Source organism: Coniophora puteana (genome assembly GCF_000271625.1).
Source record: "Coniophora puteana RWD-64-598 SS2 unplaced genomic scaffold CONPUscaffold_5, whole genome shotgun sequence".
Classification (NCBI taxonomy): Eukaryota; Fungi; Basidiomycota; class Agaricomycetes; order Boletales; family Coniophoraceae; genus Coniophora; species Coniophora puteana.
The window spans coordinates 1,305,218-1,320,143 of record NW_006913057.1 but is presented as its reverse complement, the minus strand read 5'-3'; the positions used below and the strand labels follow the sequence as shown (position 1 = coordinate 1,320,143).

Here is a 14,926-nt window from a genome sequence, read left to right as displayed (position 1 = left end):
TATTCCATTCAAAATTACTGAGCCGCCACGTGATCGTCATAGCTGCCAAAACTGTACAAGCCCCTATCTTAATAGCTAATATGCTAGTATTCAACGTTCAACCTTGGCCAAGTCAACCCATCGTCCCGCGTTTACCAACACTAGTCCGTCCCTTTGCCATGCTCTTTTTCTGCGCTTCACTCACCATCTCTGCGATAAGCTTGTTGTACGTTTCTGAATCCTGCTCCAGTGCATCGCGCGTCTGGAGAAGATAAGTCAGCAACGAAGACGCATTCGTCGTTTCGGTGCGGATGTCAACAAGCATTTGCTCCAGTTTGGACAAAGGAAGGAGAGTCAGTTGATCTACGCGACACCTCCATCAGCGCTGTGGTGAGCAACTTCCCACGAATACTTACCCTGTTCCAGATTTACTAATTCCTCAATCTTCTTATCATCAAGTTGTGGTCTCGGTCCTAATCGCAGTTGGTTAACATTTGAAGCTTTCATTCTTGAGGATGGCTGAGGAGTTCCAGAGCGGGGCGTTCCCGCTCGCGAGAGTGAGTGTTCTCTTGATGACGGTTTACTACCCGGAGCACCGGCTCGCGGACCAGGAGGAGCCGACATAGGACGTGTTGATATCTGCAACGGTGGCAGTGGTTTGGCGTTCGCGTGAGGATGCATCTCATCCAGATTTACGGGTAATCCTAGTGAAATTAGGTGTTGCTGTCGTATCCGTGATCGTGTCCAGTTCAGTAGTTCCACTTGCGGTGGGGAGTTAGCAATGGCATTGAACAAGATGCGACTAGACGAGAAATGAGACATGAGTGATATGTGCGTTGAGCTACTGACCTTTGTGGTGTCGTCAAGACTTGGCTTATCCCTTCGACTTGTCTAATGTCCTCGTCCGTAGTGAGCATTGTCAGGTCGCTGCTCCAGACTGGTTCCAAGATCTCGTCAACCATCCTCTTCAATGTTTCTCTCTCCGGTAAAGGACTGAGCACCGGAGGTTGCCATGTACTCCCCGAGGAGCTAGAGATGGGTGTGACTTCGCCGAATTCATCATCCTGACCAAAACCCTCGCCGGTGGTGGCATCTGCGTCCCCAAAGTCTCCAAAATCTCCAAAGTCATCGTCATGGGCTACTGAGTGAGCGGGCTCCGTCTGTCCTGGTGTATGAAAGTCGTCGAAATCGTCAAACTGATCATTGGACGGTGAAGCCGACGAGCGGACGGGGAAGGTGGTGTCACTAGGTGCGCCCCACACGGCAGCTCCGAGTTCAAGATCGTCCATGAATATAAGAGACGCCAATTAATCAGGCGAGGTAGTGTTGTAATGCGCTACGCAGAAGACTGCACACACGTTGTGCCGAAAGTCTGATTGGGAGAATAGAAATTCGATGCAAGTTCGTCATAAGCCCATGGTAAAGTTGGTCGCAGGTCAGTGTCCCAAGTTTGGTCATGTACTGCTACATATTATGCACCCAACGATTTGGTAAATTTGCTTGTTTTCAGCCAGACCACAGCCCCTCCATGGACACAGACGATCATCAGCATATATTTCTATTCTCTCCTGGCAACGAAAAGAAAGTTATCAATGTCCGTGCCACTCATATACGACGGCTCTTCGACATTCTCCATGTCAGCTTACAGCGTGGAGATAGCCACCGAGCCCGTCATGCATGGGCCATTTTAGCGCGCTGCAAGGAGGTAGACTGGAAGGAAAAATGGAGAATGAGTCTTCGATTACTTGATAGTGGTGCAACTCTGCAGAGTAATTCACGCAAGACAGAGTTCCTCCGCACAATCATGTTGCAGTCGCCCAACCAGGTGAGTAGACACCACATCACCACTTACCGGGTAGTACATAGTCGCTTTCATCCCTTATCCTTTCTAGCGAGAACACATCTTATCCGAGCTTGTCATCCATCTGATCAATGCTGGAAAATACAGAGACGCTCTCGACGAGCTGGAATTGTACGTTCGAGCATTCAACGCGTTTTCGTGGTCTCGAATGTTACTTAGGTACCTCCCGTCATTCCCCTACCATGACAATGCACCACTTCATGTGTATGCTGGGCTTATCTGCGTGTACATGGCGCAACCAGATGATTCGGGCGACCAGAATACATGTTTCAATGGAGACATGCTCGGACGGGCGCAGATTTACTTCGAACGGGCTAAGTCTTTAGACTCTGACAATTTGGTGGCCAAAACTTTTCTTGAACGGGTGCGTGTGCTGCAGACCAGGTGGTCCCGTTGACACCTTATCTATCATAGGTTCCTGTCATGATGCAAGGAGTCAATTGGCAGAGTCCCAAGGTTGTTGACTCTGATGAAGAAGACACGAGCATCCAGAGATTACCTGGACAAGCCAAACGCTACCGGATGCACAGTATATAACAAAATCATGTCCCCCACAAGTTTCAGCTTTCGTGATCGCTATCAGACTCGACATCGATAGTGGGGAGTTCCTGGTCATCGTCATCGTCATCATCATCAACGTCCATGGAGGATGGCTTTGCCGGCGCAACTGCTCCAGCAGAATTGGAGTCATCCCCCAGTGCATCCATATGTGGGGTTGTTGCCGATGAGGGTACATGACCACCTGTATTGGGAAAAGGTAGAACCGGGCTTATGTTGGAAGAGATAGCTGGGCTGAACTGCGGTGTGAAGTTCTGCGACGGCGGCAGGGGAGGAATGTCCAGAGGTGCTTTTGACGCACTCCGTACAGATACCACATTAGAGGCCGTTTGTATTGATACTGGTGAAAGCCCTGAAGAAACGTTTTGTTCTTCCTGCTGGCCGAGATGTAGGAGGGTACTTCTTCTATGCTCCGCGTCTGTCTGAGGCGTGGGTTGAGAGTCTTGTACCGTGACCACACCCACCGCTTGTCTTGCCGAGCGTTCGTCGTTGCTTTCTTCAGCACGATATAGACTCAGCTCATCTACATGTGGTAATGGCCGAACAAGAGGTGGCAAGCGAGGGTGCAGGAGTAGTTCAAGATCATTGTAGAGATCATACAGCAACTAGGAAGAAATGGTCAATCCAGTCTGGGCGAGCTATAGGAATTAATGTTCTCACTTCGTTCGATCTCGTGGAGCTGACCAAGGCTCCTTGGAGGACCAAGCCCAAGTTTTTGTTCATCGCATTATAGCCACCACGTGCAGTCTCTATGCTTAGTTGGCAGATCTTTGAATAAAGGAGATCGTGAAGGCGTGCGTTATGAGATAACGTTGACGATGACGTTGTACGCATCGCAAACGCAGCCGACAGCAGGACCCGAGAGGCCAACGAATGGTGAGAAGGTACAGTACGAGATATCCGCAGTGTTGCTTGCAGTACTAAAAGCATTATGTTAGCGCTTTTTTGGAGGGTTAGACGGACAATGCTTTACGGTGCAAGGCTTCAATTAGAGAAGCTTCATCGTCGGAGGTAGCACATAGAGTTTCCCTGTGTCTTTTAAAAACCTCGTCTCCTTCGTATTCACGTCGTCTTTTCTTACTTCTCCTGTTCTCTTGCCGTTCGGGGTTAGCCTCAATCTTCTCGTCGCGTTGAGCTAACAATAGAGGTGTCAAGAGAGAGAGGTTTGCTTTCATAACACGCATCACCAGGAAACGAGCGTGTAGTATAGGGCGACAGGCAAGAAGTAATTCTTTGGTGGCCCGGATAAATCGTTCTCGTGGTAAACTAAATAGAAATTGTGAATTAGAAGGTTGAGAATAGCACAACAAGCTTACGATGCGGAACTTCGTTCCAAGTGCGGGACCAGAACGCCAAGAAGTTGAGTAGCATGGGGCGTTGACAGAGCCTGAGTGCTATATGGAGATCAAAAATTACTCGAGAATCACGGTGGAGGCGATATACCATTCGATTAGGGCGGTTGTAAGCTTGGTGCCGGAGGTCCAGATAGATGGAAGCGCTGCTATCTCGAGGTCGCGAGTGACAGGATCAATGTGACCTTCTCTCTGTACATTCAAGACAATGTTGGCCGGTAAGTAAGGTCCGAGTTGATTTATCTGACCTTTTCATTCCCAGTGCAACCAAGGAGAGCCACGGCAAGTTTCACAAGTGTTCCAATGGGCAATTGCACGGGACGTGAGGCAGTGGTACTAATGCTATGGGGTGAATGCTGCTGTAGCTAGTTGTACTGGCACGCACCATAACATATGACATAGGGCTGTTACACTGTTGTTCATTCGGTCTGTATGTAAAGGGATGGAGGCCAAAGGGTCATCGTGGCCTCGGCCTTGAGGGATGGGATAATTCTGACCTAAATTGCGATCAGCATTGATGATGTCGGTCAAGGGCCCACCAAACCTGGGAAACTGGTCCTCATTGCTGCAAAAGCGGTCCAAGTAGAGCCAATCATGTCCTCAAGAGCTTTCCTCCAAAGTGAGGCTGCCCCAACTTTGCCACCAGTGAAATGCAGTACAGAGAGAAGCCGAGCACCATGCGCAACAATGACCCTATTACACGCGCCTAATGAAGAGGTGTCGATGATTCGTAAACAGATAGCTGACAAGCTGTTGTTTTGTGCTCGATGTAAGTTAGGATAGATTGGAACAAGTTCTGTCAAGGTATCCAAAGATAACATCTTTTTTTGACTTTTAGACATTCAGTTGCAAAAATCAAGTTCATCACATACTTTGATGCCCAGCTCCGTGTCTTTCTCCACGAAAGCTGCCAAAGCAGTCGCAAATTTAGGAACAAGAGGTATCACAATCTGCCGTTGGAATTCTTGTATGTCAAGAGAGGCAGCAAGTACATGGCGAATATATCTTATTGCCACCCTCAAGACAGCTGTATCGCTTCCCTGATGACAATTGGACTTTCAGTATCTAGGCGCAAACAGGTAACATCGCACCGAAAGATATGACATAGCCAATGGCACCCAGCTAGATGCAGTATCCATAAGGACAGATTTCCCCATCGTAGTGGTTTTATATGCTAGACATAGGCCGGCCCATCTGATTCCTTGGTCCTTGGAGTGCAGGAGAGATGTGACACGAGTAGTCCACTTTTTGAAATGAGGCGATTGGATGCAGTCTGGATGTAGCTGAGAGAGGACATGAGGAAGGTGAAAGACTGCGCCTGAATCCGTCGCTAAATGAGCCTGTAACAAAGTTTTGAGGTTAGTGGTGACGTCCATACCCACCACGCCTAAGATTTTTCAACCCGGCTACCTGTGATTGGCTTGAGTTGCCAAAGACAGGGAAAGGAGTCTGCTACCTAAACAGGATCAAAAGCTTTAGAATTCAACAAGTGCAAATAACGCCTCTAACTCGACACTTACTCCGAATCTACGTTCGACTACCACGAGCCGGCTCTGTGTATTAAGCGTATTGACATCCAGGTCCGAGCATGGGATCAGCGCGTTATGAAGATGAACATCTACGGCTCAGCAACTTCGAGGTCATTCAATATGCTTTCTAAAGCTAATTGTTTCATTCATTCCATGTCACATTCATGCAGGGAAAGTTTGATGTCAAGGATTTCGTGGGATCGATGTCAGAGCGCCTAATTTTGCAGTCAAAAACCAGCTCAGGACGTGGGTGCAGCTACGACTTTGTCGTTACATGCTGAACGTGTGCGCATAGCCTTCGATCCCAAACCGTTCATCAGGTCTTTCGAAGAAGCCGTTGACAAACTCATAAGTGTCAGGAAAGACCTTCAGACCAAGATTGAGCAGAACGAAAAGAGCGTTCGTGTTGCAGAGCGAGAGTACTCCAAGAAGATGGCTAACCTCAGTCAAGGGTTTGAGGTACGTCATATCTGTCAAGCCTTACATACGGTTGACTTGATAACTTCAAAAGGCTGCAGGTAGCTCTTTCACAACCATAGAGGGGAAAATGAATGAAGTTGGTCGAGCAGCAATAAGGATTGGTACGCGGTGACACGGTTTCACAATCCATTCCCCCCTGAGTGTGCGTTACAGGTGAACAGCTGGAATCTGTGCATATCGAGCGACAAAGGGCGCATGCTGCACATACTCTCATCGATTATTACATTCAGTTTTCTCGCGGAGACACAACACGGCTTGACGCACTCAAGAAAGAAGGCAAAGAGGGCAGAAGTCAAGTTGCTACCATCCTCAGAAGACTTACAACAGTGGCAAGGGAGGTTGATCTACCAAATGCTGAGAAGGTTATTACAAGATGTCCGAATGAATGACGTGCTAACCGGTAGGCCAGACCCGTGAAGCCATCGACAAGTACTGCGAGAAGTTCGAAAAGGACATGCTGTATCTCTTCGACCGATGTTACCGCAAAGGTGATCCAAAGTTGATGCATGCAGGTCCCCTTTCGTTTTCTACGTGTGCTTTGTCTTACCAAAGGTCTTGCCTTGTAGCACTGCGCCCAAACACTGCTAGATTTCAACGGTGGTGCTTCCTGTGTTCAAGTCTACGTGAACCAACACGATTTTTTCATCAATAAGGTCCGTGACGCACCAGCACAAAACAACGACCCAATGTAGGAAATGTCGCAACTTCCAGGATCCAACTTAATAAGCCAACTTAACAGGTGGAATTCTATCGTGATTTCCGATGAACCACCTCCCATAGCGGAATCTGGTCTCACTGATCTGTTTACCGAGATTAGGTCGACTGTGGGGCAAGAGGCACAGATAGTACAAGCAGTCTTTCCTAATCCTCAATTTGTTATGCAAGTCTTCTTACAGCGTGTCTTCTCGCAAACGGTTCGCTACATCCACGACTCTGTGTGAACATGCTGACACCCGAAAAGATACAGCAGTACATGGAGCAGCTCCTCCACAAGGGTGCAACCCTTTCCGACCTTGCGTATCTCCGAATGCTTCAGCTCGTCCATTCTGAGACTTCTACCCTCGTCGAGGATCTGAAAACTCACGAACTTCCATCTGTGACTCCAAGTCGCTCCGCTCTGGATATGTCAGAATTTCGTCGAACGCTGTCCAACGGGCCATCGACTTCAGGCACTGCTGCGACTTCACTGTCAGTCAGTGCGATGCTTGAGACTGCAATGGATGAGCTCTTCGTGCCGTACATTGAAGGCCTAAAGTACCTAGAGAGAGAGAGCAAAAGCTTAGGGGAGCTATATGCAGGATTGCTTGCGGATTTCACTCGATTTCATGTGCGTGACCTACTCCTTTGATGCATGTTCAGAGATAGTCTGATCTTGCTTGACAGGGGCGGATAGTCAAGGGGAAATCCTCCATGTTCAACCGAGTCGTGAATCAAATCAGTGCCGCTGCTACATCAAACGCAAGCGGAAACAGCACATCTGCACAGGCAGCAGCCGCTATCATGAGATTTGGTGGTATAAGTGCTGATCGCCTGCAAGATAAGACTACAGAGGAACCTCTCCAGGAAGAAGACGGATACTTACAAATCGACATAGCCGAGACAATGCTCAAATGGCATGCTGAGGCGCTTCGTCGGTGTGTGGAGCTGAGCATGCCTAACGATGTGTATGCACCTTCAGCATCCCGATGAAGCATCCCGCTCACAATTACTCTCTTCGCAACAGCGCGAAAAATACATTTGCCCTGTTACGCGTGCTGTCGGAAGCCGTCTGTAGCGCTTATCTTGAGGTTGCGGTCGAGACGTAAGTCCTTTACATTGTTCGTGTACTTGCCACTGAATTATTGTGTCTACAAAGAGCCTATGCACGGCTTGAGGCCGCGGACCCAAAAGCCGAACCTGGTTTACAAGCACTAACAGTCCTTCGTTCCGTTGACCTCATTTGCCATCTTTGGCAACACTACGCCAACATCGCCTTGTTTCCTTTGGCTTCTGCGTCGGTTACTGTAAGGCGCGAAATGACAATATTCAATAACCAGACTGTTAGCCGCATCGAAGGTGGCGCCAACAGTCTTCTCCAACGAGTCATAGACAGTGGGTCTCATCCGTCCGACTGATTGGTATGCCGCTGACCGGAACGCGCAGCCATTGTGGCATGGCTTTCCTTGCAGTTGACGAAGCAGAAGAAGAATGATTTTAAGCCTCGGAATGACGACCTTTCTTTTGCTCGCGTCAACACAGAGCCATGTGTAGCCTGCTGTGACATGCTCGAAAGGGTTCGCGATGCTGCTTTTGAGAATCTAAGCGGCAAGAACCAAGAGGCTTTCTTGACGGAGATTGGAGTTACATTCCACGCGTGCGTGTCGTCGCATTCATATGAGTTACCTGACTGAGGCTTTACACCAGAGCACTTCTGGAACATCTTAAAAAGTTCCCAGTCAGCGCAACCGGTGGTCTGATGCTTGCGAAGTGAGTGTGGTATAATATATTTCCCCAGCATCGATTCTGAAGGCACATTATCTCAGGGACCTTAAATCTTATCAGGACACCATAGCCTCGTTCAATGTCGCTGCCCTTCTTGAACGCTTCGAGTTTATCCGTCAGCTTGGCAACGTTTTCCTCGTCAGGCCCGAGATTTTACGGTCGTACATCACCGAGAATTATCTTGGGCGGATCGATGCTGCGTTGCTTCGCCCCTACCTAGCCCAGCGGAGCGACTGGGGCCAATTCGAAACACGCTTTAACGAAGACGAGGGTGGGGATGAAGACACTGCAATTGTTGGTCCAGAAGCTGGAAGCAAACCACTAAAAGACCGCTTCAAGATGGCGAGACTCAGCGTGATGATGCGTGAGCTGGAAGGCCTGAGACTTGGCGAGAGCATGTCGAGTGGATTTGCTAGCAACTTTTTTGTCGCTGGGCGCAATGCCATGGGCGGAGTATTGCCAGGCCCGTAGGCGATATCGCCACTTTCTTAGTGTATGTTTGTGCTCCCGGTGCATACCATTAGAATCGTCACATTCTGGAAGTTCCCTAATTTACAACGTGTACTATTATCATCTGACCATTTTATTCTATCTACTCGCCCTTGAATACGGGGGTGCGTTTTTCGCGGAATGCGTTCAGCGCCTCCGTCCGATCCTTACTGGTGAGCAATGGCTCGTAAGATGCACGTTCGAAATCAAGGCCTGCGAACGTGTCAGTTCGGACGTCATGTATGGGGGAAGCATTCCGTACCTGACTCAAGTGAGAGGTCGGCTGCACGGGAGATAGCCTGTTTGGCAGCTCGCAATGCAAGTGGAGCTGTGTATGTGACGCATGAGCCTACAGTGGAGACGGGCGAATACCTCAAGACAAACCGCTCTTAGCAATTTCCTGAGCTAGCTTCTGCGACCTTTCGAATGCTGTCTGCCCTTCCTTTGAGACGTAGTCAACCACACCTAGACGTGCACACGTCAAATAACGCCACGGTAATAAGGGATGAACGGACCCCACTCAAGCGCCTCTGATGCGGTCAGCATGCGTGCAGTGAAGATGAGGTCCTTAGCTTTTGGCATACCGAGCAGCCGGACAGCTCGCTGTGTCCCGCCAGCACCGGGAATGATCCCAAGTCGCGTCTCCGGAAGCCCAATCTTGGTCACGTCGTATCCTAAAGGTCTATCCCTTTAGCAATACGTCCATATGTTGTCATTGACATATGAGATCCACACACCAGCGACGCGCAGGTCACATGCAAAAGCGAGCTCAAGGCCTCCCCCGAGAGCGGGACCGTCAATCGCGGCCACTGTGGGGACAGGGAGCCCCTCCAGCGCGCCGAGAGCGGAGCGAAGGTCTACAAGGAACTTGTTCACCTGGATCTGCGTCATAGAGCGCCGCTCGACCAAGTCCGCGCCAGCGCAGAATGATCCAGGAGTAGAGGAGCGGATTATGAGGGCGCGTATGCTAAGTGACAAGAGCGTCACCAAATATATTCTCGGGAGAAGGCATGACATTGATGCACATACCTCTTGTCGTATTTGACCTCGTCGAGGCATTCACGGAATTCCTGAAGACACGTATACCTTCAGGAAGCGCTGGCGTACATGAGCGTTTCTGACTTGCCTTCAAAAGGCGCAAAGAGATTGCATTCTTGCTTTGTGGGCGATTGAGCGCGAGGTATGCGATACCCGTCGCGGACTCGGACTCCACATACGCTTCCGGCTGGCTGGTTGCAATCCCCCGCCAAGGCGAAAGTAGGCCTACACGGGCTGTGTATTTAGGAGTGCATCTGACGGTCGAAGAAAGGAGACGTGCCGCCATTGCCAAAGACAGGGAAAGAAAGGTTGTGCTATGGCAAGACGAGACTCGGGTGTCCGCGTAGATGGGCCGGACAAGGTCCGAAACGTCATCAGGATATGGTCCGGCTGAAATTACCCCTATTCCGGCGTCTACGATAGAGAAAGAGTCCAACAACAGGAAGCAGGCGACGACAGATTCGTTCCCATTCGAATACTTGTAAGCGTCTACACGGAAAGTTACAATATGAAGTAACTAGCATAAATGTACACAGTCAACCAATTGCTAGTGCTTCATACTTGTAATACTTTCGTCTTTACATAAGTACGTTGCAGCAAGGGTTCCAAACTGCTTTAGGACCTAGAGGAACGCGCAGCGGGGCCCGTCTGATCCTGAGATTTAGCACTTCCTGCAGCTGAGGAAATGTAAATACAGTGAGAATGTTTTGGTAACTGGACGAGTAGCAATATCCTAACCTCCGCTGACTTTCTCGCCAGCCATCTGGGCCGTGCCGCCTAGAATCCCGTCCGTGGTGAAATCTATCTCACAAAGAACATGATCAGTAAGAGATCTATCGAGATAGAAAGGAGTACTTCTTACGTTTGCCGACCATCCCTTCTTTATCAAACGGTCCTCCAATGCTCTGAGCTGTGCCACCCAATGCCCCTTTGGGCGTGAATTGGTGGCCAATGCTGCCATCCTGAAAAACACATAAATTCGAGTCACACTGAAGGTCAAGTGGGTTGATTTTACCTCGCGGAAAGCAGCACCAGCCTGGGAAGTAGCGTCTTTAGTTGCATCAGACATGGTGATCATAAGGCGAAGAGTTGACTGGAAGGTCAGCAGCGGTCGAAGGGTAGTATATAAATGGTCGTAAAACCAACTGATGTCATTTCATACGCGTAGGATCTGAAAGTTCAAGACGTCACGATTGATTTCGTGCAGTTCATGCAATTTTGGAGGAAATGCTTGATGCACGATGGAAGCCCCTATCCGGTAGAGGACAAGATCGAGACACGCCAGTGACGCCACCATGGCCGAGAATCCTGCGGCCGAATTAGGTTCAGAAAGTCCGAGATCTGGGAAAGGCGGCAAGTCGCGGCGGCAGGCTGGGCGGCGCGGCGTCAGTGGCGGTGCTAAAACAAAAATCCCACGATGTGACTGCCGCGCGTCGCCTCGCCGCCGCGCTTAGATTAGATTAACATCTGTTATATCCCTACACGCCGTATATCTATTCCGCTGTCATGAGTCTCGACATATCATTAATTCCATCTGTTCTTGAAACATATCCACACCTACTTCCTATAACAACGGATCAAATTCAGCTCTTCATTAACATATGCAGTCTCATTCGCGACGAGATTGCCCTTGCCTACCCCTCGGATGTTGATACCGAAAGTTCAGCCCCGCCGTTTCTCCCAGACACGCAAGCCGAGTGGATCTGCGAGTGTCTAGGCATTACAAGCGACCAGGCCGAGGTCCTATGGTCCGTCTTCCGGCAAACAATCTGGAGGATGGAGGATGCAAATAAGCAGTATGTGACCCTTGCTGATTTGTTTATGGAGAGCGGCTGGCGTGAAGGAATCTGTGAGTACTCTCTTTCCTCTGTAACTCAAGTGTCTAAACTATTCAGCTTTTATTTCACTGTTCCCCCCAATGCGCCGGTGCTCTCAGCCCGAGTGCAAGGACCGGCAGTCCGAAATGCGCAAGGAGTACGTGCGGGATGCGATCGTATTCACGTTTAATCACGGTATCCAATGGGCCAAGTCGGTTTACCTGACATGCCTCGGTGCGTATTATCTCATCGGCCGCATTCATGCATTCTTATCTTACGTAGGCTGCGGTACAAACTACCGCAACAGCTACCACGTACCGCGCGTTCGCGTCAAGGACGGTAAACCATACCGATATTACTACTCGAAGCTTCCTCGCAGGATCCAAGTCGGTGAACATCATTACGGGGCTCGTCCGACGAGCTAAAGTGGCTGCTACTCGACGTAGATGGGCCACCTGAGGTAGACGGATGGCCCGATGTAGACGGACAGCTCGAAGTAGATGGGCAGCTCGACGTAGACGGAGAGCCCGAGGTAGTTGGACAGCCCGAGGTAGTAGAATGGCCGCCTGGGCACATGTTTGCTGCGACGAGGGGAATAAAGAAAATAGAGAAAGCGAGGGAGCGAGACGAAGAGGGATTCTGGGGAGATAACGCTTTTTATTGGGGACGATAATCTACTACAGAAGGAATTCTACAGCCCTAATGGCGAAGGAATACTTACTTATCTGTGGCTCACTGGCCCAGGGGCGACGCGCCAGTCGCGTCGAGATCGTGGGAGTTTGGTATTGGCACCGCCACTGCCGCCGCGCCGCCACGCCGCCGCGGCGGCAAATGCCGCCTTTCCCATTTCCCGGGCGTTCTCATTAGGTTAGCCCAAGTCCAAATCTGGGCTGAGGAGCACTACACGTGATTTACGCGCGATCCCAGACGCGTTGTTGATCGAGTGCTTATTGCTTATTGAAAGCTGCCCAAGTGCTAATAACCTCGCCCAGGACAACTCCTCCCTCTCGGTCGATCCGCCCATTGTATCCTGTGATATGGATATTACGCCGAATGCAAACTCGGAGAGATACCTCACTATGTGCGAACGCATCCAGTTCGCACTTGACGACCTCCCGGTACTCCCTGCCGGAGACATCCCGAAGGACGACTCGTGTCCTATCTGTTTGCTCTCATTCGCGAGCATAATAGAGGAGAAGAATGAGGAGGATGCGGACGCAGTTTATGGGGGAGTTACCAAAGTGACGAGTTGCGGTCATGTTTTCTGTCGGAAGGAGTGAGTACCGCGAATGTCTCTTCCCTTTGCCTGGTTCGCTGATCTCGAATGGAAACTTAGTCTATCAGAGTGGATAAAGGGATTTGTGCGTGCACTTCTCTCTCCGATCCCCTGGACTCCTGCCTAAAGCTAGATGTTAGCACGGCAGCTGCCCTACTTGTCGTCACCCATTCGTGGACATCCAGCCACCCGAGGATTCCGACGCAGAGTCTTCGGATGGGGACTACTTTCCAAACGAGGAAGACGATGACGACGACGACATGCTTGATACAGACGGCTTCGATGACGAATTCGAGGTCGACGAAATCGACCTGGAACTGGAATCGTGGGGTGACATGAGCGGATCCGAGGAGGATGCAGAAGATTGGGGGGACGCGGAAGATGATATTGCTGTCGAGCGAATGGCATATGCCTCTTCCGAAGGTGAGACGCTCTCATGTTATCTCAGACAGAAGTTCTGACGGTTATCGTTGTTCTGCGTTTAGCCCCTGAACTGGATGCGGATAAGGTGGAGGCAGAGTTTGAGGCCAATGATGCTTTCACTGGACCGTCCAATAGCTCCAAGTGACACTTGCACTAGGATTATCGTCTCTGGGTATCTTCAAGGGAATATAGTACTATGACCGTATCTCTTTCATCTTAATACTATTTGTCTACAGCGAAGAGAACAACAATAATGGCTTATAACCCTAACCCTACCATGGTTTGAAACCGATGGCCGTTGGGTAAGAGCGCCAAGGTTGTGACTTTCAACCACTAGTACTGTTTCACGGCCATGACCTTCAAGCTCAGACAACTAACCAGTTCACCCGTCCCGTTCTCGTGGGATAGCCTGACACCACCGCCCAGTCCCAAAGCCGCGTCGGGTCCAGAGGTTGCTTCGCTCCCTTCGCCTCCTACATCATGGCTGTCTGCAATAGACATGAAAACGTACGGGCCAGAGCCGCTCAAGTCGCGGATAGGCATTGTCAAATGCTTAGAGTGTGGAAAGCCCGTACTGCGGAGTGCCATTTCAGAACATGCTGGTGCGTTTAATCTTATCTCAAGGTACACACATGCCCATACAGCTACTGTCAGGCAACTGTAATGACATTCGCTCCGGTAAGAAATGGGCCAAAGGCAAGGTTGATGAGGGTGCGTTGAGCCTGCATCACTCTGGTTTCCCGCGTTCAATGTAGCTGGTGCGCGACAGTTGAGCTTAAGAAAGGCAAGAAACGCGATGGTGAAGAGATAGAAGACCCTGCGGAGCCTAACAAGAAGAAGGCCAAGATTACCAAAGGGCGCACGAAAGGCCCGGTTGACTACGACAAACAGTGTGGTGTGATCAATGACAAGGGCCTGCCTTGCTCTCGCTCGCTCACTTGCAAGGCTCACTCGATGGGTGCCAAGCGGGCGGTAGAGGGACGATCAAAGTCATATGACGAGCTACTGCTGGATTGGAACAGGGCGAACAACCCTAACTGGGTGGAGCCGGTCAAAAAGGAGACGAAGGCGGAGAAGAAGGAGAAGAAGGAGCGAGAGAAGGCAGAGAAGAAGCGGCTCGCCCAAGAGGCGGCAGCAGCTACAGGAGGGGAGGTGGGCAAGCCGAAGAAATCGGCGAAGAAGGCGACTTCCTCTGCTGTTGCGGCGACGGACTCGGGGAAGGGTGCGGAAGGGGACAATGGAGCGGAGAACTTGGACGAGATCGACTCTGAGGCGGAGGTGGACGCGCTCGTGAAGGGCATCCATGAGGCGCGGGCAAAGGGGCAGGTTGGGATGCCCCTGGCTGTCCCGCTGAACGCGAGCTCGTGGTTCGTCGCGCGGCGGGAACGACTACGGAACTGCCGTGATCTGCTTGCGACCGCACTCGCGCCTCCGATGGGACGCAACGGGATTGCTGCAGGCGGCGGGATGATGATGTGAACGGACTGAACGGACTCGTGGATTATACCCTGTACAATAGTAGCATAAGTATTATACATAGTACTCTGGTCGTGAATGGTGCATGATGGGGAACGTCATGATAACAGGACCAAATACGTCCACGTCCACAATCTCCCTCCACCCGCCTCACGCACGGAACACAA

General features: G+C 50.5%; 6 protein-coding genes across 6 annotated transcripts; 4 read left to right on the top strand and 2 right to left on the bottom strand.

The window, feature by feature from the left end:
* Positions 1-7: 7 nt before the first annotated feature.
* CONPUDRAFT_102782 (uncharacterized protein) lies at positions 8-1,414 on the bottom strand. The gene is made up of 3 exons (XM_007769677.1): positions 829-1,414; positions 396-781; positions 8-342 (listed from the first exon to the last, which is right to left on the bottom strand). Exons 1-3 carry the CDS (start codon positions 1,266-1,268, stop codon positions 113-115), a joined length of 1,056 nt encoding a protein of 351 aa, XP_007767867.1. The 5' UTR covers positions 1,269-1,414; the 3' UTR covers positions 8-112.
* A 93-nt stretch (positions 1,415-1,507) lies between these two features.
* On the top strand, positions 1,508-2,237 carry CONPUDRAFT_54664 (uncharacterized protein; the record flags this gene model as incomplete). The annotated part of the gene is made up of 3 exons (XM_007769221.1): positions 1,508-1,804; positions 1,872-1,951; positions 2,000-2,237. The coding sequence occupies 3 exons, from the start codon at positions 1,508-1,510 to the stop codon at positions 2,235-2,237; spliced, it is 615 nt and encodes a 204-aa protein (XP_007767411.1).
* A 16-nt stretch (positions 2,238-2,253) lies between these two features.
* On the bottom strand, positions 2,254-5,157 carry CONPUDRAFT_122556 (uncharacterized protein). Its single transcript, XM_007769676.1, has 10 exons — positions 4,842-5,157; positions 4,623-4,790; positions 4,295-4,571; positions 4,136-4,247; positions 3,999-4,086; positions 3,842-3,942; positions 3,715-3,792; positions 3,372-3,664; positions 3,059-3,318; positions 2,254-3,003 (listed from the first exon to the last, which is right to left on the bottom strand). Exons 1-10 carry the CDS (start codon positions 5,124-5,126, stop codon positions 2,401-2,403), a joined length of 2,265 nt encoding a protein of 754 aa, XP_007767866.1. The 5' UTR covers positions 5,127-5,157; the 3' UTR covers positions 2,254-2,400.
* Positions 5,158-5,281: 124 nt separating this feature from the next.
* CONPUDRAFT_164712 (exocyst complex component Sec10) lies at positions 5,282-8,945 on the top strand. Its single transcript, XM_007769675.1, has 15 exons — positions 5,282-5,389; positions 5,450-5,525; positions 5,575-5,738; positions 5,791-5,860; positions 5,913-6,121; positions 6,169-6,267; positions 6,326-6,447; positions 6,499-6,673; positions 6,721-7,086; positions 7,143-7,423; positions 7,483-7,560; positions 7,615-7,850; positions 7,902-8,112; positions 8,163-8,225; positions 8,282-8,945. Exons 1-15 carry the CDS (start codon positions 5,339-5,341, stop codon positions 8,709-8,711), a joined length of 2,631 nt encoding a protein of 876 aa, XP_007767865.1. The 5' UTR covers positions 5,282-5,338; the 3' UTR covers positions 8,712-8,945.
* Positions 8,946-12,607: 3,662 nt separating this feature from the next.
* Positions 12,608-13,485, top strand: CONPUDRAFT_81622 (uncharacterized protein). Its single transcript, XM_007769356.1, has 4 exons — positions 12,608-12,860; positions 12,921-12,945; positions 13,001-13,283; positions 13,346-13,485. Exons 1-4 carry the CDS (start codon positions 12,664-12,666, stop codon positions 13,426-13,428), a joined length of 588 nt encoding a protein of 195 aa, XP_007767546.1. The 5' UTR covers positions 12,608-12,663; the 3' UTR covers positions 13,429-13,485.
* A 150-nt stretch (positions 13,486-13,635) lies between these two features.
* CONPUDRAFT_102774 (SCA7-domain-containing protein) lies at positions 13,636-14,843 on the top strand (the record flags this gene model as incomplete). Its single annotated transcript, XM_007769674.1, has 3 exons — positions 13,636-13,885; positions 13,938-13,994; positions 14,053-14,843. 3 exons carry the CDS (start codon positions 13,636-13,638, stop codon positions 14,760-14,762), a joined length of 1,017 nt encoding a protein of 338 aa, XP_007767864.1. The 3' UTR covers positions 14,763-14,843.
* Positions 14,844-14,926: the final 83 nt, after the last annotated feature.